The 21,686-nt window shown below is 38.3% G+C and overlaps 1 protein-coding gene across 1 annotated transcript in view; it reads left to right on the top strand.

Moving 5' to 3' along the window:
• The window catches only part of LRP6 (LDL receptor related protein 6), a 125,869-nt gene extending 116,442 nt beyond the window's left edge, over nucleotides 1-9,427 (top strand). The window contains exons 20-23 of the mRNA XM_019744743.2: nucleotides 3,374-3,604; nucleotides 5,263-5,399; nucleotides 6,073-6,170; nucleotides 8,646-9,427. Of these exons, the coding sequence (XP_019600302.1) occupies nucleotides 3,374-3,604; nucleotides 5,263-5,399; nucleotides 6,073-6,170; nucleotides 8,646-8,940 (761 nt within the window). The 3' untranslated portion in view covers nucleotides 8,941-9,427. The remainder of the gene's footprint in view (nucleotides 1-3,373; nucleotides 3,605-5,262; nucleotides 5,400-6,072; nucleotides 6,171-8,645) is intronic.
• Nucleotides 9,428-21,686: the final 12,259 nt, after the last annotated feature.

The raw sequence follows: 21,686 nt of genomic DNA on the forward strand, positions 1-21,686 counted from the left end.
GGTAGCACACAAAGGAAGATGAAGCTCATCAAGGAAGACTTCTTAGAAAAATGGTGCTTAAGGCTGGGAGTTGATCCTCAGGATGCTCACAGACCCTGGGGTCACCCTTGTGCTCCCTGCTCCAGGCCGTGTGGAGACCCAGCCAGAGCCCAGCCTGCCTGTTGCAACCCCAGAGGTTGGGCAGAAACACCCTGGGCTCCTGGAGCAACACATGGCTGAGTCCCGAGCTGGGGAGGCCTGAGCTCCCCATTTTGGAGCCTGGCTGCTTCTCGGTGCTTTGGACAGAAGTGATATGTCATCCCTTGATATGCAAGGTCCATATCTAAAAGGGCCATGAAACCCACCAAATAAAGCTGCCTGGCTTCTGGGTGGGGGAAGATTGGGTGTTGATCAATTAGCGTTAATTATGCAGATAACTGAAGAGATTGCATTCCAGGCAGAGGGGTACCCTGTTCAAAAACACAATGAAACCAGCACCTTGGGGGAAACTACATGTAAATGGGCTGCCAAAATATATGCTATGTCTTAAGGGGTGTCAGCAAGAGATAACATAAAGATAAGATCATGGAAGACCTTGATTTTCTTCTAAAGAGCCTGACAGTACCCCAGCGGAATGGAGAGTCATTGAAAAACAAGCAAAGGACTGGCATGGCTGCATAATTGTGAAAGCTGTAAAGCCATTGGATTGGAGGTGATACGATTATAGGCAGGGAATCCTGTTAGATTAGTTGCTTTCAACTTTTTGACCACGTCAAGAGGAATACAAAGACGTGGTTGCACACATAAAGAAACACATATGAGTATGTCGTACAACAGTATTTATCTATAGTATTATGTAGGATGCATTTTGAAGTTTTCTGTTTTAAAATGCTGGTAGCAGCCCACTAAGTTTTCACCATTCGGCGACTTGCAGTTTGTAATTTAAAAATGCTCAGGAGACTGTTGTAGTTCAGGCAAAAGATGATGATCTGAATCAAGAGGAGCAGTGGTGCTGGGAAGGAGGAGATAGATTTCAGAGTTACGTCAGAAATAGAATAAAATCGGTCTGGTAACCACTTAGGTATAGTGGATAAGTTTAAGTTGACACAGAAATACCTCATGGAGTGACTGGAGTCATTAACTAGAATATATGGCAGGGACTGAAAACTGAAATACCATTCCATGTCTTGGCTGCAGGTATAATTAATATTTGGCTGATACAGGTTTTTTATTATATGTGTGTGTGTGTGTGTGTGTGTGTGTGTGTGTGTGTGTGTGTGTATATATATATATATATATACACACACATATATATATATATACATATATATATATATATATATATTCCCCGCCCCAAGTCAAGTTGTTGTCCTTTCAGTGTTAGTTGTGGAGGGCGCAGCTCAGCTCCAGGTCCAGTTGCTGTTGCTAGTTGCAGGGGGCACAGCCCACCATCCCTTGCGGAAGTCGAACCGGCAACCTTGTGGTTGAGAGGACGCGCTCCAACCAACTGAGCCATCTGGGAGCTCAGCGGCAGCTCAGCTCAAGGTGCCAAGTTCAATCTTAGTTGCAGGGGGCGCTGCCCACCATCCCTTGTGGGTCTCGAGGAATTGAACTGGCAACTTTGTGGTTGAGAGCCCACTGGCCTATGTGGGAATCGAACTGGCAGCCTTTGGAGTTAGGAGCCGGCCCTGATACAGGTTTTTTATTCATTTATTTTTGTTTTTAATTTAATTTAAATTCCTTTAATTTGGCATAGGCACCTCATCTATTTTTGATCTGCTTTACCCTTGGAATCTAGGAAGCTGACAGATGATGACAGTGAGTTCAGTTTAAATGGATTGCATTAAAGTCATCCATGGGATATCCCATTAAAGCTGTTCAGGAAGTCGGTGACTGTGGATCTGTAGCTCAAGAGAGAGATTTGGGCTCTTTGTTTATTACTGATAATGAAAGCTGAGGCAGTGGGTAAAATCTCCCAGGGAGAGTTAAGTAGAGGAGGAAAATAGCAGGGGGCAGACAGAGCTCTGGGAGTCAGTTAGGCAGGTAGAAGAGAATGAAACCAACAAAAGAAAACAAAGGATAATCAGAGATAGTGAAGCTAAGAGAGGGGTATCTTCGAGGATATTGATCAGACATTTTTGAGAAGAAAACAAGAGCCAGCAGTATTGACTGTCTTGAGAGGTGAAGGGTTTATTGAATATGGCAAATTGGAAAACGCTGACTCTTGCCAAACGAGTTTCAGTGCGGTGGTGAGGATAGAAGCCTGATTTTAGTGAGTTAAGATGGGACCCAGACACTAAGAATTGGAGATAATGAGTGTAAACTATTCTTTCTTGAAGCTTGGTTAGAAAGGAGTATCAAGGCCTTAAGAAGGAATGAAAAAGATAGATGGACTCACAAGGCCTAAGGAGAGTCTGTGCCTCAGAGTCTATAGATGAAACATGTACCTGGCAGCCCCTACGTATTAAGTAACTTACTGATGTAATTTTCTCTCATTCCTTTCATTTAATCTGCCCGAGTGTGAGTTGAGCTATGTGGATGAGAGATTTGAGGTAAGATGAAGAGGGAGCAAGAAGATTTTTAAGGATCTGCAATTATGAGATACAGTCTGACTACTCAGAATGGAAGAATTTTTCTTCTAAATAAAGAGTAATGCTCTAAATTTGATGAAGCCTTTTGCTCTTTCCCTCTGCCTCTAATATTGCTGCCCTCTGCTTCTAAAGCCTCAGATAGCTCAGGGATCCTGGGAAGGTAGATGCCATGGCAGGGTCTTCCTCTAGTGCTCGCTCTTTTTCTGAGGCCTCACGCATCAGAGAACTTGTGCAGTAGATCCTTGCCCTCAGGTAGCTACACTCACTCTGGCAGCAGCGTATTGGACCTGGGAGGTAACGCTCATCTTTAGCTTCTAATTTCCTTTCACTAGGCCTAAATGTCACTTTTCAAACCTAAAATCAAGCTCAGACCTGCTTTGGACATCTTCACCATTCTAGTTACAATATTTAATGACTTTTCTAGGTTCATCCCTTCTGGCCCTAAAATTTTTTCTGAGATTCCAAAATAACCTTGTTGATTTTTATGGTACACAGAATGAAGTAGGATAGATTTTATCTGTATATGTAATCTACAACTTACATCTTTGTTTCTATCAATTTTCAGTTAGTTATACTTCCCAATGTATTGTTTAATTTCTGTCTTTTCTTATGAATAGTTTGTTTTGATTCGTAGTGCTGACATCTGTATATCCATGGGGCATGATGTGTATGTATTCATAAAAAAGAAAAATGTTCGAGTTGTCTTCATTGGCTTCACATTCTACCTGCAAGCCCTGTTTTCAATTACTATTTTGAACCTACAGTGGTTTTTCCATTACTTAACTGTACTGCATTCCATTTAGATCCAACTGAGGAGCCAGCACCACAGGCCACCAATACAGTTGGTTCAGTTATTGGAGTAATTGTCACCATTTTTGTGTCTGGAACCATATACTTCATCTGCCAGAGGATGTTGTGTCCACGTATGAAGGGAGATGGGGAAACCATGACTAATGACTATGTGGTTCACGGACCGGCTTCTGTGCCCCTTGGTTATGTGCCACATCCAAGTTCTTTGTCAGGATCTCTTCCAGGTGAGTGAAGACTGAGCCACTGAGAATCAAGTCTTGGGTCCTGGCCAGATTGCCAGTTTTCTATAATCGAAACAAGATACTGCCCAGAGTCTGTTTCAAACTAGACTACTTTGGGTTTAAAATATTGTAAGACCCAAATGTTCTGTTTTACTTTTAGTACTTTCTCTTTACACAAGAGACCTGAGGTATGTTTTGATAGAAACTGCCAAAGAATATAAAGCATCTATCTATCTATCTATCTATCTATCTATCTGTCTGTCTGTCTGTCTGTCTGTCTGTCTGTCTGTCTACCTATCTATCTATCTATCTATCTATCTATCTATCTATCTATCTATCTATCTACTGTGTTTTCCTGAAAATAAGACCTAACCGGAAAATAAGCCGTAGCATTTTTCAGGATGCTCGTGATATAAAATAAGCCCTAATGCGTCTTTTGGAGCAAAAATTAATAGAAGACCCCGTCTTATTTTCAGGGAAATACGGTAGGGCTAATTTTATATTATGAGCATCCTGAAAAGTCATGCTAGGGCTGATTTTCCGGTTAGGTCTTATTTTCGGGGAAACATGGTGTCTATCTATCTATCTATCTATCTATCTATCTATCTATCTATCTATCTATATGCATTTATAAATACTGCATATGTTGCGTATACTGCATTTCTGGATGCACGCTACTGAAAGTGAGTCAGCTAGTCATTTGGTGAAAAGACGCATAAACCACAAGTTCTTCAGGTTCACAACCAGACGATCTAAGTACCACTGAGCCCAGGAATTAAAGGAGGCCAAAAAGGTAGACTAGTAAGGTTCCTTTTCAGCAAAGATTTGGAAATGGCTGGGTGATAGCAAGGAGGGATGTATTATCTTATGTTTTCTCCTAACTTCAGACACTGACAGTGGGAGTAGGGTTTGTTCAGGCAGAGCCGAGTAGCCAGAACTTCTATGCTTGGGCAGACCAGATTGCTCTAGAGAAGTACAGCTTTCTTATCAATGCTTTCTCGTGTCCTTAGTGTAAAGAAGCCTTTCTTTTAATGAATGTGGAGAAGGAGGTGCCAGGCAAAAGCCCTCTGAAAATAAGGACTTATTCTGGATGTAACTAAGTAAACAGACATAATTTTTAAACTGCTAATGATTCCGTGTTGCCTTACCTATTTGCAGTTGTGGAATTTAGGAAGTCACTTGGAAAAAATAAAATTTTTTCTTTAGCACTGGTTGCAATTACGTTTGCATCTGGTAGCTGAAGAACTAATTTTCCATTCATTATATTTATGCTCTTAAAAATAGGTTTAGTTTCCTTTTTAGCAAATCTGTTGTTTACCCTGTTCCACAACCTCCACTCTTCACAGTCTTTTCTTCTTCAAATCTTCTAAGAGGTTGGAAACCTCTTCTCTTGAAGAGTGCTGCCTCCATTCTGGTGGAGAAGCGTTGTGAGCTGTTTTTGGCCATGTTCTAGGCCAGCTTTCAGTGGAAGTGTTCACTTCTAGAGAACATTCATTTCCCTTCTCCATTAAGTGTTTTCAATTATTATTAGGAAAAGTCGGCATAAATTGTTTCAAAATCAAACTCTCAGTTGATATTTGTAATCCTAGTATCGAATAAAATTATTTTATGTGTTTTTATAGTCCTTACTCATCTTCGGTATTTGTGCTCCTTCGTTTTAGGAATGTCTCGCGGTAAATCAATGATCAGCTCCCTCAGTATTATGGGGGGAAGCAGTGGACCCCCTTATGACCGAGCCCACGTCACAGGAGCATCATCAAGTAGTTCTTCAAGCACCAAAGGCACTTACTTCCCTGCAGTAAGCAGTCTGTTTTCCTGTTTCATTTTGAATGCTAAGATAGATAGGATCATAGATTTTCAACTAATTTAAATGTGGGTACTCAGTGATGATAATGTAAAAATTTTTTAGTATAGAATTTAGGCATATAAGGCTCCAAGAAGTCTTTACCATCAGCATACGAAACTTACACATCTTTCTTTAGGTTTCCTGTGTAAGGAACCAGCATATTTGAAAGCACTGGACATTAATTTCATATTTTAGGTAAAAGTAGAACTATTTAATAGTACCTCCTGGAGGCGTAGGACCTTCATTCCATGACCTCCCAAAAGAGAGAGCATGTGGTATTTCTCCTAAGTCAGTGATTTTTCTCTAAACAATTATAATTTTTAAAACTCAGAACCCAGCTGTACTGAACTTAAAACAGTGACTTATAGATGATAGATTTCCTTTTCATTACCTTGCCCTGTTCAGCCAGGATGAAACTGTGTCTTAAGAAGTGGAGAGCCACAACCCTAAAATACTATTTGAGGTCAGTTCTTTGGAAAGGCAGTCTCGTGCTAGTAGTGTAATGGAAAGGAATAGGAACAGAGATGAAGTTGAAAGAAAGCCTAATAGTCCGAAAGAAAGTCTAATAGTCTCTGTCTGGGATAGACCATTGTTATTTTAATAATTTAATTATCTTTCCTTTTAGATTTTGAACCCTCCACCATCCCCAGCCACAGAGCGATCACATTACACTATGGAATTTGGTTACTCTTCAAACAGTCCTTCCACTCACAGGTCCTACAGGTAATACACATCCTCTTCTAATATAAATCGAAGTATGCATTAGAAGGATGAAGTATTCTAGTTGTGGGCTCGTTATAGCCCAAAGTGAGTAGATAATGGTCACTGAGAGAGAATTGGCATCTTGTCTTGGTAAATGCTGACATTGCCCCTTACCACAAATTTTTTCTTTCAGGACATTATACATTTTTAAAAAGAGAGTCACAAATGCTGTCGTTTAGAGTAATAGAGCCCCCAGTCCTTTGGCAGTATTCTAAGGAAAAGTTACTCACCAAAGTGGCTGATTTCAAAATAGGTTACTGCACAGGTTAGGTTTGATTGATAGTCTGAGGATGGAATATTGGGATAAGACTATGGTTCAGAGAGTTGTGAGAACCCTAAGAGCACAGGATTTGAGACAAGTTGAGAAAAGCTTAAGTTCAGCCCTTTACTTACATAGGTTATTACCATCTGAAATGAGAATTTCTCGTATAGTTGCATAGATTAGATCGCGACTCACTAAAATAAATGAAATATATTTGTAAGCCATAAGGGAAATTATCTGCTTTTGTGCTCATTTCTGAGTCTGTAGAATATATTGAGCAGTTTAAGGACCAGTGTGTTGGCCTTATCCTTCCCTTTTATTTGACAGGCCAGCAAAAAGTAAAGAGCTTGATCGTCTCAGTCTAAACACCTAGTATTTATTGGCATCCTCAAGTGCCTGTTACTTTCTAGGAAAGGTGTTTCCTAGCATTCCTGTCAAATGGCCCTGATATGTAATCTTACACATATGTAGAAATCACATAGAAACTGTGTATAGTATCTCATTCAGAATTCTCACTTCAGTTTACAGATAAGACTATTTGAGATAGGCTTGACTCTGAACTGATTTTTACATTTTATTGTAAATGTTGCTTTCCCTGCCCACAAGTTTGTTCTAAAAAGCCAAATTGAGAGGCAGAAACCTGAAAATTGGGGGGGGAGGAAAGGCTTAAAATTTTATTTAAAAAATTTTAAATTTCTTTAATTGAATAAGACTGATTAAATTAATATAATTACATCAAACAACAATTCTTATTTAATCATTTCCCACATCTCAAACCCAGTTTATTTCTTCTGAAACTTTTTATCATTTGTTGAAATTTTTGTCTAAACTGGAACATTCTTTCCCTGTTTTTAATGAAAATGTAAGTATTGGGCCTTTTACATGTTGAGCCAATAAATTTCACCAAGGCTCAACACATGATTGGACAGAAATACTGTGATGTCATGTCAGTATTGGTAGTAAAAAAAAAAAAAAGCACACATGAGAAAACCTGCTTAGCGGGTTATGTAACTTTTGGTCTTTTGGCATCTGTTTCTGTTGAGTTAAATCCTAAGTGATATCCGGTGGCTGTATCCTGGGACAGTATGTGGCACAATCACTGCATATTTTATGAATTGCTACTTCAGTTTTGCACTTGCCCCTCTCTTACAGTTACTTTGGAGAGAAAGCATATAAATAAGATTAACTTGACCATGTTTAGAATATAAATGGTATAAGAAGTTGCAGGTAGAAGTAGAAATGATAGAAAAACCAGCACTTTAAGTCAGCTCTTACTTTCACTAGTATGATCCCCTCTTTCCAATGCTTTTTTTCTTTACTTAGCCATGCTACAAACTTGATTAACAGCTATAGATTACTTGAAAAGGTAAATAAGCAAGCATAAGAAATAAATTAGGTCTCTGAAGTACGTATTAGAAAATTGACTGGCCCTATGTGGATATTTAGAATTTATCATTTTGACATTCAGTTAAAGCCACCCTATGACAATATGCTTTCTACACAGCGGGTATCAAAGCGCCTTCTCCCAGTGCCAAGCGTGCTGATAGTAAGTAACAGCAATGGGATAGATATGCCCCTAGGCTGTCTGCAATATTCAGCCTGCCTTGCACATACAGTATTTGAGTTTTAAAGAGAGAATGAAGTCTTCATACATCATTAAATTATTCATCGGGTAAATTATAGAGCAGTGAAAGAATGTTGACGGAATGCTAACATGTTTGAATAGTGTAAAACATGTAAAGACCCATATTTCTCACAGACTGTGAAGTGGCAGAAATTGGTGAGGTCCACAACACAGACTAAATGCTAAATGTGTAACTGAGAGATTTTCCAAAGACCATGAAGTACAACTATAAATGGTTCTTTTTTATTCCGTGATACAATTGAACTTAAAGGTACAAGAGCATATCCAGCATCTAGATTGAGTTTTGCTCTGCATTCCCATCCTATCCATTTTTAATTGCCTCTGATCACATTTTATTTGCAAATACAAAATAACACGCTATCTTCCTCTTTCAGTCCGCTGTTGAAAATTGCCTGTGTGTGCAAATTTAAATTGTAGTCGTGTATTATCTTCAAAGTGAAGTTTACATCTAATACCTCTCTGTTCTGGTAGGGAAACCCACTTTTTTATAAAACTAACTCTGCTTCTCTTGATCTTCTCCTGGTACCAGCTACAGGCCGTACAGTTACCGGCACTTTGCACCCCCCACCACGCCCTGCAGCACAGATGTTTGTGACAGTGACTATGCTCCCAGCCGGAGAATGACCTCAGTGGCAACAGCCAAGGGCTACACGAGTGACTTGAACTATGACTCAGAGCCTGTGCCCCCGCCTCCCACACCCCGAAGCCAATACTTGTCAGCAGAAGAGAACTATGAAAGCTGCCCACCTTCTCCATACACAGAGAGGAGCTACTCTCATCACCTCTACCCACCTCCACCCTCTCCCTGTACAGACTCCTCCTGAGGAGGGGCCCTCCTCCTCTGACTGCCTCCAACGCAAAAGTGTACATACAAATTTGGTTGAGATCTGGAGGGGGGGAGGGAGATACTAGAGAAGGATGAGGCAGACCATGTACAGTTAAAAATTATAAATGGGGTAGGGAATACTGGAGATATTTGTACAGAAGAAAAGGATATTTATATATTTTCTTAAAACAGCAAATTTGCTGCTTGTGCCATAAAAATTTGTATAAAAATAAATTTGTACTAAAAGTTTTATTTTTGCAAACTAAATACACAGAGCATGCCTTAAACCCGGTGAAGTGACTGAGTAGAAAGGAAACAGGAATAATAAAGGCATCACTGACCAGGAATGTCGGCTTTATTGATACCAAAAAAAAAAGAAAAAAAAAAAAATTAAGTCCATCTCAGAGCAGCAAACCATAGATACTTGGAAGTAGCCAAATAGCCTTCATGTTGACTAACATTTGAGGGCCAAGAAGTTTAAGAAATCATGAAAGAAGAAAAATGGGATTATTACTATGGACAAAGGGCTTTGTTTTCTCTAGGAATCCAACAAGTCTAATGAAAATATTTATAAAAATCCATTCTGGGTGTTGCTGTTGTAGGAAAGATCAGCTGTCTGGTAAGATGCTGTGAGGCTATTTGTGTGTGCAAGTCTTCTGTCCCTACCTTAGAACTCACATTCTTCCAAAAATTAATTTTTTCTCTAGGTGTTTTCACCTTGCTTCCTCCCCAGCAGCTTTGTAGGCCATTTTGCCAAGATACCGTGATTTACTGAAAGCTTTTTATCTGAGGATTGATTAAATGGAATTTTCTAAATTAAGGTTTCATTTTAATATTTATACTAGCTCCATTCCCCTGTAGGCTTAGCTCGTCAATTTGACTGCTGTTCTTGCATAATGATCAAAGGTTAGACATATTATTGCTCCTCTTCTAAAATTGTTTTAATGCTCATTAAAATGTCTTTTTACAACACATATAAGAGTAACAAATTTAACCATTATGTTTTTGTTGTAAATTAATCTTATATCCTTGCAGTACTTTCAGCATATAATATCACAATATGAAATCATTTTTATATATATTTTTCCTAGTAAAACATTTAAATATGTTCCGGTTAGAGGCAATCTATTTAAAAAGAATTTTTTTGTTATCATTAGATTTTCCCTTTATTAACTGTTTGTGACATTTTCATGTTCTTTAGGCCAATTTTTTCTCAGAATGATGTCTACATACATACCTCTTCTAATGTGTGACATGAGTTTAATATCTTTCTGTTACCTAATGTGAATGTTAGATTTTTTTCAAATTACCTACAAATTATTCTTATAATCACCTCATATATTTTTGTGTGTGTTCTCTCTTATCCCATTATGGATTAAGATGATATAACAAATTTAAAATGTGGATTAAATGAGAAGGCAAACTGTTAACTTCTCAGCTGTCAGAACTCGGGTGGAGGGGAATAATGGAGGGTTCGTATGTAATCCTGACCTACCGGGTTCTGGGGCTGCTCCATCTTCAGCTGTTAGGGCTGACCTGTGGAATGATTCTAGCACTGCTCTGCCACCTTGCCAGAAGTTAGTTTTCTGCTTTTTACATATTTCCAGCATTTCTCTGCTAAAATTGAATGTGTTTTTAAACTAATGTGTTTTTTTTTTTTTTTTTACTTTAACAGATGTTAGGCAGTTAGTTATTGAATGATGTTTTTAAAATTCTGCCTTGCTGAGGCCTCTCTGGATTTCAGAGAAAACGATGGAAAAAAGGATTCAGAATATCGGCAGGGTGAAGTAACTCTTTAAGCAATTAAAAAATGCCTAAGTAAGCTTTCTAAAGAGAAAACAATGTGGTTTCAGAATAATGCTTAGATTGTTGGGGATACCTTATAAGAATCAGGTGCACTTGATTTTGCATGTAAATAAATGGTAATCCATCAGTGTCTTGCATTTCAGTCAGACAAGCATTAACTCTTCCTGTTGATGGAGTAAAGTGCTCCCAGCCGAACAGAATGGACACTTAAGTTGCATTCTGTGATACACAGGGGCACTTGATGTTTAAATGAAGATGGAAAGGTTAGCAATAACTGGGTATCAATTAGAATTTGAGAATTCTATATGTTTACATTTTTAAATGTGCATCTTTATCTGGTGGGCTTCCCATGTGGAAACTTGCACTATAATGAACTAAGAAGAATACTGCCTTGTTATATCTCAGTCCAAGTGCTTGTACTGCGATGGCAATGGTCTCTTCTTGCAAAATGCTAATTTGTGTGCCAATTTGAAATTATTTAAAGGCAGTTCAGCTTAATCTTAGAATCCTCTTTCTGGGGTTTTTGAGATGGATTCTTAATATTTTGGGGAGTACCTTTAAATGAGAGAATTGCCAAAATTCGGGAAAGAATTATTGGCCCTCCTCAGGTTACATGGACAGTTAAGCTTAAGTAAACTATCTTGATTATTAAACACAAGAGCTTTAATTGGAAAAACAGAATAAAAACTAAACATGAGTGCACAAATCGTGAAAAAGTGGAAAGGAGTTTTGAATTTGGTGTATTGCTAGATTGGTTATGCATGGGGGAAAATGAATAACATTTCATTAGATTCCTTAAATTCAAAAGTATTTATTTTGAACATATCTTAAAGTATTCCCATTTATTCATGTGATTAGAATTACCTGAGAAATGAACTTTAGCATAGCATACATTCTGTGTGCTGTGCCAAGTTACTCTGCATTGAAATGGTCTTTTATGACGCGGAACTTTTCTCCCTTTGCACTTGGCTCCTATAGAGCCCTGGTCTCCTGAACAGTGGCCCAGTGGGTTTTGCTCTGACCCTTTCATAAGTGTGACAACTATTTAAAGGGATGATATGTATTTAGAAATGAAGACTTTACATCTAATATAGGAGGATAATTTGGAGGGGATTGTTTGAGCAATAAAATTTTAGGATGATCGAAGATTGCATTTGTTCATCATTTAAAAATAAAGTCAATAACTTGTATAAGTCCAATTCATTCGATAATAGGATGTGAAAAATAACCTCCATTGTGTTAGGTAGCAATTAATTTTGGGGGAAGTCTTTTTTGTTTTGCTGCAAAGGCCCATTAATGAAGAATGCTTGCAGTAGAATTAGTAGCTGAGGCTTCCCTGGCCTGTTAATGACCTGGTACCAGTAATCAGAGTAGAGACTGTTTATGTGTGGAACCAGAGAGGCTTTCCTTAAACAAGACTACTTCTCTGAGACAGATAAGCTGCTGCTGTTTTCCTGTCCAATCCTGTGCCTAGATTATATGCTTAGAAATAGAGTTTTTAAAGTTGTTTTATCTCTTGCAGGGGAAACGTGCCACTCCATAGATATGCATGCCATAAGAGCTGCCTAGTAGTTACCATTTCGTATCTAACAAAATTCAGAGACAAAAATCATAGGCGCTTTGTACCCACATCTGTCATGCTTTCAATAAGTGCAGTACTTAAGTCTGTATAAATGACATTCACATTTCTGGCATGTGGATGAGTATGTAAATATCAGCTGACTGACAAATATTTGGACATCCACAAATGAGACTGGACACCCTAAGTGTAGACATGAATGGAACTTCATGACTACTAAGTGTAGTCATGAAGTTTATAATAAGTGTTGTTTAAAACATGTTCCCAGAATTCTCAAACTCAGGAAATTTGATGTTCTTTGGTATTCCTTTCCTTATCCCAAGCCTAAAATGAGCCAAGAGATATAATAGATGATTTGAGAAAGTACTGGTAGCATGTGTGTGGTTTCTGACTTCTGGGATGGCATCATTTCATTATAGTCTCAAAATTTAGCTCTTCAAATTCTCAAAGTTTTAGAGGACTTTGGACCTGAAATATATCATTTGACATTCATCATTTAATTTTTTAAAATTAGGACCATTATGATGCCATATACTCAGGATATTTCTTTCTGTTTCTCTTGATTCCACATATTAAACTAAGCCTGTATCTGAGTAGAGGGTGGGGAGATAGAGCCTTAGGGTAAGCTAGATGATTTAGAATGAAATTACTATCTTCACCCTCCTTCAGTCCAGGTACACTTTACTCTGTTTTTCTTTTTTGTAAGGCATCCTTAAGCCACTCTTAAGTTTAGTGCTGAAAAAAATCCTCATGACTATACAGAATGATAAACTAAGCTATTTCTTGTACTCAGAAGTGCACTATAGACCTAGTAAAAACGTTTTTTTCCCCACTATTGCTTAGGGATTCCCTAAAAGTTAACACCAAAGAATTATAGACAATTACTATTGCTTAACTGTCCATTCTTTTTTTTTTTAATCAAATATAAGCAGGGCAGGGATGAAGATATATATATATACACACATTTAATATGAATATTAAAAGGAAAAAGCAAATAAGTATCTGGGGTTAGCAAGGAAAATTTTTAAATTATAAAGAGGATACCAAGATGGTTAAGCTGGACTAGCCTTATTTGCAAGTGAAGGATCTGGTGCTGCTTTCAGATGTTTATCCTTTGTGTTTTTTAAAATTTTTCTTAAGCTTTAATCTTCGTTACTGTCTTAAAGTCAGCTGGTGTTTCTTGTTCATGGACTTTGGTACGATGGTGCTTTGCAAGGATGTATTTATATTTTAATGGCCAACATTTGGTCAGCCCTTGTCCACTATTCACTTCCCCCTTTTTGTAAAATAAGTGCTTTAATTGTAAACTGTATAAAAATACCTTGTATAAATCCCCCTTTTGATTATTACAATAAGCTGAGTTGTAACAAATGAAATGTTGATTTTTATAATAAAACAGTGAAAAATAAAAGTGTGATTTCTTTTCAGCAAGAAATTAAAATCACTTTGCTGTGAAAGACTGTTGTGTTTTAGACACAACAAAACTCACCTTGCTTGTTTCATTTCAAATAAAATACAACCTTGGAAGAAAGGCTTTTTATTTGGCATTAGCTGAGCTCAAACATGAAGTGGTTCATGGAAACCAAGTTTTAATATAAACGTCTTCCTTAGCAGATGCTTTTGAATCTGAGCTTACCTTGGCTTCTTTGCTGACCCCTCCTATTCTTTCCTTTGGAGGGAAAACAAAAATCACGCTAAGTTGTGCCATTTCCAGTTGAGTCAAAGAAAGGAATGGCAAGACTATGGTGGTTTGCCTGATTTAAAGGCAGGTACAAGAATGGGGGAAACAGTGCAAATTGTTTGGGATTCTTTCCCCAGGTTGGTTTTCAGCTAAGTGTATGCAATCTTTTTAATTCTTTGCTTTGTATATGGTTGCATTATTTCTATAAAATTAAAGGATGAGTTACTGTTGATGGGGTTCAGGCCATGCTACCCCAAAATATGACACCTTGGCATATTGAGTCTTTTAAGCTGAAGAAGTTTGAGAAATGGCATATACAGGAAGTAACTCTGACCTTTCCTGGAAGCAGGTTGTAAACCCTCATGTGAAAGGTGCCTTCCTGTACCCAGAGGAAAGGCTCATGCTTAGAAGAGGAAGGGACATAGGAATCGGAATGAATAAGCCTTGCTAAGTTTCCCCCATTTTACTACGCGTAGCTCATACTATTAGTTTCATCATATTTTTTCCATGACTTTCCACTCATCAAACCTAGCATAAACTCACTCAGGATTAACCATTTCATTGGGTCTTCATTTTTAAATGAGGGCTCCTGTGTCACGTAAAACATTAGTGTGCTTTCTCTTGTTAATCTTTTTTGTTACAGGAGTCCCAGTTGAGAATTTGGAAGATATTTATGTTTGCACAAACCCCCGAAAATTTTCTGAGATTTCCATTTGTAAATTCAGATTTAGTCACCAAGTAAAGCCAATCTCCCCCAAAAGAGGCTAAAAAAAAGGAGGGGGGGATAGTTTTGCTAACATTGGGCCTGCATATACTGTGTACCAGATACTGTGCTAAGTATCCCATTTTCCCCTGATAATCAACTGATTAATGACCAGGAAATACCAACTTTGAGTATGAAAAACCAGTGTAAAATTTTAATCAGAGACAGTTGGCAGTGGGTGGAGGGGAAAGGACACTGAATTGAGATTTAGATTCTAATCTCTGTTCCATTTTAATTGTGAAGTCATGTCTGAACTCATTGATTCTCAGTATATGTTGGTATTAGTCTAATAGAGTTTTCTGAATCTTGACTTCAAAGCAGCCAGTTCCACTACCTTCCCAGAACTATTTGTACATAAAGCATTTTAGGCAGTGAATAGTATTTCAAGGTGTCAGGAGGCCAAACACCTATGTAGTATCCTATTCTGTGCAAATGCCTATTAGAGGCCTCCTTCCCCATGACCACTTCTCTTGTCTTGCTCTGTATTTCAGAGGAATTTATACCTCTCAAAAGAGAGACAGCCCATCATACAGCACAAGCTATATGGCCGGCTAAAGTGGGTTTATTTTTTTTTAAAGATTTTTATTAAAAATATAGCTAACATATTAGTTTCAGGGGTACACCTGTTATTCAGCATATATCTAAAGAAATGATCACTGTAAGTCCAGCAACCATCTGACACTGTACCATGCTATCACAATATTACTGACTATATTCCGCATGCTGTATGTTACATCCCCATGACTCTGGTAGGGTACTTACCTCCATTTTGTTTAGTTTATTTTCTGGATTTTCCTCCTGTTCTTTAATTTGGGACACATTTCTTTGCTTCCTCATTTTGGCTGCCTATCTGTGTTGGTTTCTAGATGTTAGATAAGGCTGCTATGTCTCCCAGTCTTGCTGGGTGGCCTTATGTAATAGTTATCTTGTGGGGCCCAGTGGCACAGTCTTCCTGGTCACCTGCACTGGGTGCTCCAGGAGTGTCCCTTGTGTGGGTTGTGTGTGCCCTCCTGTTGTGCCTTGATTGCTATTGGCGCCTCAGTAGGTGGGATTGGTCCTCAGGCTGAGTGGCTGTGGGGTTTGACCACGTCCACAGCTTATGGGCTGCTGTGCGGGGTTCTTACTCCACTGAGAAGGATTTACCCCAGTGGGCTCTGGTGCCTGTTGAGACCGCCCTTTGTGTGTGCCACTTATGGGGCTAACTGGGCAGTGCTCTGCTGTGGTCTGAAGCCAACCTCCAAATATGTTGGTTCTGGGCATCTTGGGAGGGGCTCTGGTGCAGGCCCAGGTCACCCACTGCCTATGACCAGCCGGGGAGTACCTGGTAGGAGCTACAAAATGATCTATGGTTATTCACTGCTGTGCGTGGGAGAGGCCACACTCTGAACTGAGGACATCTACCACCAGTACCGGGCCTGGGGTTGGTCTGCAAAAAGCCAGGACACCCTAAGGCCTGCTGCAACCTGCTGGCTCTCTTAAGGTTCAGCCGCTGATAGAGCCTCATGAGGTATGCAAGTTGGGTGAGGCAGGGCCTCAGGGAGTAACTAGGGTGGGAAGAATTGTGGTCACCAGGTTAGTGTAAAGTCTGGTTTGGTGCCAGTGCTGAGCCTGGAGCTACTCAGCAAAAGTCTCAGGGCACTTTGAGGCCAGTTACTGCCTGCCAGTGGCCTGCCAGACTCCGATAGTTTTCTAAGAAAGTGCAGTGCGGGCAGGGCTGGCTGCTGGAGAAAGTGCCTCCAGCTTTGGGGAAGTTGGGTGGGGCGGGGCCCCAATGAGTCAGCAGGGTAGAACCACAGAGCTCACCAGGCCAATCAGATTCAGATTTGTCCGTAAACATAGGGGGAGGGCTCAACACAGGAAAGGTGGTGCCTGCCTGCCCGCTGCACGGGAAAAGGACCTCACATAGGGAAAATACCAACTGTCTTCCAGTCCTCCCCGCGAAGTCACACACCTTAGTCTGCCCCCCTGTACGTCTCTGACATCTCCTGAGTCACCATCCCTCCGCTGGACCCCAAGGTGAGTGCCTGCGAGCCAGTGAGCCTGTCCACGGGCCATTTAAGAGGATGTCTGGGTTTCCCGCAACCTTCCGTCCCTCCAAGTCAGTCAGAACCCCACTGTTTTTCACAGCCAGATGTTGTGGGGGCTCCTCTTCCTGGCACCAGTATTGTGGGCTGGGATGCTAGTGTGGGGCTAGGGTCCCTTGTTCCTCCCAGGGGAGCCTCCACTGCCGACATATCCTTCCTGATTCCCAACCACCGATCGGAGGATTGGGGCTGGTTCTGCATCTCTGCCCCTCCTATGAGTCTCGATGTGGCTTCTTTATAATTTTAGTCATAGGACTTCTATTCAGCTAGACTTCAGATGGTTCTCCAGGTTGATTGTTTTATAATTTAGTTGTAATTTTAATGTGTTCACAGAAGGATACAGGCACAGTGTTTATCTACTCCACCATCTTGGATCTCTTAAAGTGATTTTCTTGAGAGCTTTTTGAGTTCTGATCATCCTACCAGCTCCCCCACTACAATTATCCAATTGCATGGCCTTGAAGACTCTTATGTTTTGTCCAGTAATGAGTCCTTTTTTCTTGGGGATTCCATGGGAAGGAAAGGGTCAGGGCCCTCAAGATCTATGCAGTGCTGTGATTCTTAGGCAAAGATGTGTATCACAGGAAGCTTTTTAAGTATGAATTCAATTTAGCTCTAGGGCGATTTATATTTTTATGTCAATTTTCACCATTTACGTCTTTCAAGGAATCTGTCCATTTTATCTGTGTTGTCAGTTAATTAGCGTAAAGTATGTCCCTTATCCTTTTATTATCTGTTCTCATTTCTGACATTAGTAATTTGACTTATCTTGGTGAGTCAAACTGAAGGTCTATCAATATTACTGATCTCAAAAATCAGTTCTCAAAAAAAAAAATCAGTTCTCATTGTAATTTATTTTTCTCTATTGTATGTCCATTTTCTATTTCATTGTTTTCTACCCATTTTCTTCCTTTTTGAGTTAAATTTGCTGCTGCTTAAAATGCAAGTTTATATCATGGATTTTAGACCTTTCTTTTCTTATATAAGCATTTAAAGCTATGTATTTCTCTCTATGCATGCTTTAGCTGCATCTCACAAATTTTGATGTTTTCATTATTCAGTTCAAAGCATTATTCAATTTTGCTTGTGATTTCTTTTTTGAACCATGAATTACATAAAAGTGTATTTAATTTCTAAATATTTGGTGATTTTCCTGCTATTTTATTTTTAGATTTAATTTCATAATGGTCATAAGTACTCTGTATGATTTTAATCCTTTTAAATTTATTGAGACTTGTTTTTATGGGCCAGAGTATGGTCTATAATAATGAATGTTTTATGGGCATTTGGTTAGTATTCTGCAGGTGTTGAATGCAGTCTTTCTATATAGGGTTTATCTAGCATATTGCTATTTTTAGCCCAACTGTTCTTTTTTCTGTTCTCTGGCCTTGTTGTGAATTGAGTATCTTTTAGTATTCCATTCATTTCCACTGTTGACCTATTATCTATGTTTATATGTAATTGCTGTATGATTTACAGTGTGCATCTTTAACTTGCTGTAGTCTACCTTGAAATATACATCACTTTACATAATAAGAACATTACAGCAGATTATTTCCTTTTCCCCTTCCAGTCCTTTGTGTTTCTGTCATACATTTTTCTTCTGCATGTTATAAGTGTCATGATACATTGTTATTTTTGCTTTAAGTAGTCAATTATCTTTTTTAAAAATTTAAAGATGAGAAAAATATTTTTACTTACCCATATATTTATTGTTTTTTGGTGCTCTTCATTCCTTTGTATAGATCTGATTTTCTGTCTGGTATAATTCTTCTTCAGCTTGAAGAATTTCCTTTGGTATATCTTTTACTGTTGATCTACTCCTGACAAATTCTACTTTTGATTGTCTGAAAATGTTTTCATTTTGTCTTCATTTAAAAAAATTAAAACAACTTTATTGAAATATAATTGAAATACAATAAACTGCATTAATTTAAAGTATACAGTGATTAATTTTCTGATATATACACTGATGAAATAAGACAAGGTAATGAACAGTTCCATTAGCCCAAAATATGAATGCCTTTTAAAGAATTAATTAACTAATTAATATTATTTTATTAATATTATGAAATATTATGAAATTCAATATTATTTCATTTTAATTTCAGGTGTACAGCATAGTTAGAAATTCATTTAATTTATGAAGTGTTCCCCCTGACTGGTACCTCCTGGCACTATACCTAGTTGTTACCATATTATTGATTATATTCCCTATGCTTCACTTTACATCCCCATGACTATTTTATAACTACAAATTTGTATTTCTTAATCCCTTCACCTTTTTCAACCTGCCTCCAAACCACCTCCCATCTATAACCCTGATAGATTTAGTACCCATCTGACACCACACATAATTATTACAATACTATTTGCTATATTCCTTATGCTATACCCTACTTCTCCATGACTATTTTGTAACAACCATTTTTTACTTAATCCCTTCCCATTTTTCACCCATCCACCACCCTTCTCCCATCTGACAACCATCAAAATGCTCTATATCTATGAGTTTGTTTCTGTTTCACTTGTTTGTTTATTTTTATGTAATCGGGAGAGGGGGTGAAGGTTGAATCATTTGCCAATGGCCAATGATTTAATCAATCACGCCTATGTAATGAAGCCTCCATGAAAACCCAAAAGTATGGGATTCAGAGAGCTTCTGGGTTGGTGAACCGGTAGAGGTGTGGGGAAAGTAGTGAGCTTGGACAGAGCATGGACGCTCCATGTCCCTTTCCTCATAACTTTCCCTCTGCATCTCTTACATCTGACTGTTCCTGAGTTATATATCCTTTTATAAAATCCTAGTAATCTAGTAAGTAAAATGTTTCTCTGAGTTCTGTGAACTCTTCTAGCTCATTAATTGAACCAAGGAAGGGATCATGGGAACTTCTGATCTATATAGCCTGTCAATTAGAAGCCCAGGTGACAACTTGGACTTGCAATTGGTGTCTGGTGTGTGTGTGTGTGAATCTAATGGGGCTTATCCCTTAATCTGTGGGATCTGACACTATCCCCAGGTAGATAGTATTAGAATTGAATTGAATTGTAGGATACCCAACTGGTGTTGGAGAATTCCTGGTGGTGTGGAAACACACACACACACACACACACACACACACACACACACACACACACACACAGCAGAAGATGCATAGAGGTTAGAATTATGTACTGTTGATGAATTGACTCCTTTATTGCTAAATTACATTAATATTAATTAACACTAATAATATTCTTTGCTCTGAAATCTATGTTAGCTCATCTTTCTTTTGATTAGTGTTATAATGGTATTTCTTTTTCCATCCTTTTACTTTTAACATAATCTCTTTAATGTTTGTTTGTTTGTTTGTTTGTTTGTTTGTTTTGGCTGCATGTAGCTCTGTCTGGCTTTTAAAAATCGAACCCAGTAATCTTTATTTCACCTTCCTTTTTTTTTTTTACCTTCCTTTTTTAAAAATACCTTTTTGTTGAGTATAGAATTCTGTTGTTGACAGCTTTTTTCCTCTTGATACTTTCAAGAAGGTACTCCATTTTCTTCTGTCTTGTATGGTTTCACAAGAAAACTTTGCTATCAGTTTTTTTGTTTCTCAGTATGGAACGTGCCTTTTTCTCTGGATACTTTCAAGATTTTTTTCTTTGTTACTAGTTTTGAGCAATTTATAATGTGTTTTAATGTAGTTTTCTACATTTTTTTTTGTGTGTGTGCTTGACATTCATTGAGTTTCTTGGTTCTGTAGGCTTATAGTTTTCATCAAATTTGGAAATTCTTTGCTCCAGTTACACATATATTAGGCCAGTAGAAGTCACCCCACAATTCATTATTGTTTTGTTTTTTTGTACAGTCTTGTTTCTCTATTTATTTTGGATCTATTGCTATGTCTTCAAGTTTACTTATCTGTTCTTCTACAATGTCTAGTCTCCTGTTAATTCAATCAAGTCTATTTTTCATCTCAGAATTATAGATTTCTTCTCTAGAAGTTTGATTTGAATCATATTTATAATTTCTATGTACTTCACATGTTCAGTCTTTCCTTTGGCTTATTGAATATATGAAATATAATTATAATAGTTTTAATGTCCTTGTCTAGTACTTGTATCAGCAGTATCAATTTCAGGGTCCCTTTTCTTGATTTTTCTCATTATGGGCCTCACCTTCCTGCTTCTTTACATGCTTTTACTATTGGATGACAGACATTGTCAATGTTACCTTGTTAGATGTTGGATAATTTTGGATCCTATAAATATTATTGAGCTTTCTTCTGGAACACAGCTAAGTTACTTAAAAAACAGTTTCATCCTTTTGGTTCTTGCTCTTCGTCTTTGTTGGGCAGAACCAGAAATATGTTTAGTCTAGGGCTAATTTTGTCCCCATTACTAAAGCAAAATTCTTGTGAGTATTCTGTCTATTGCCATGCAAATTTTGAGTGTTTTTCATTCTGGCTACCGTGTTTCCCCAAAAATAAGAGCTAACCGGAAAATAAGCCCTAGCATGATTTTGCAGGAGGACATCCCCTGAACATAAGCCCTAATGTGTCTTTTGGAGCAAACCTTAATATAAGACCCGGTCTTATTTTTGGGTAAACACGGTAGTGGATATAGGCACTACTCTCAGCCCTGTGTGAGCTTTGGAGCGTGATCCCTTAATATTTTCAGGTGGCTTTTTTCTAAGCCTTGGATCATTTCTTCACATGCATGTATTGTTTGCAATCCAGTGTGAAAGACTGGTTCTTATGGTACAATGTAGTAAGTATAATGTCTCTATACAGCATGTTATGGAGCATCCTTATGAGGAAAGGCATTCAAAATGTAGCCCCATGGTGGCCAAGGG

The sequence above is a fragment of the Rhinolophus sinicus genome, linkage group LG02, assembly GCF_036562045.2.
Source record: "Rhinolophus sinicus isolate RSC01 linkage group LG02, ASM3656204v1, whole genome shotgun sequence".
NCBI classification, from domain to species: domain Eukaryota; kingdom Metazoa; phylum Chordata; class Mammalia; order Chiroptera; family Rhinolophidae; genus Rhinolophus; species Rhinolophus sinicus.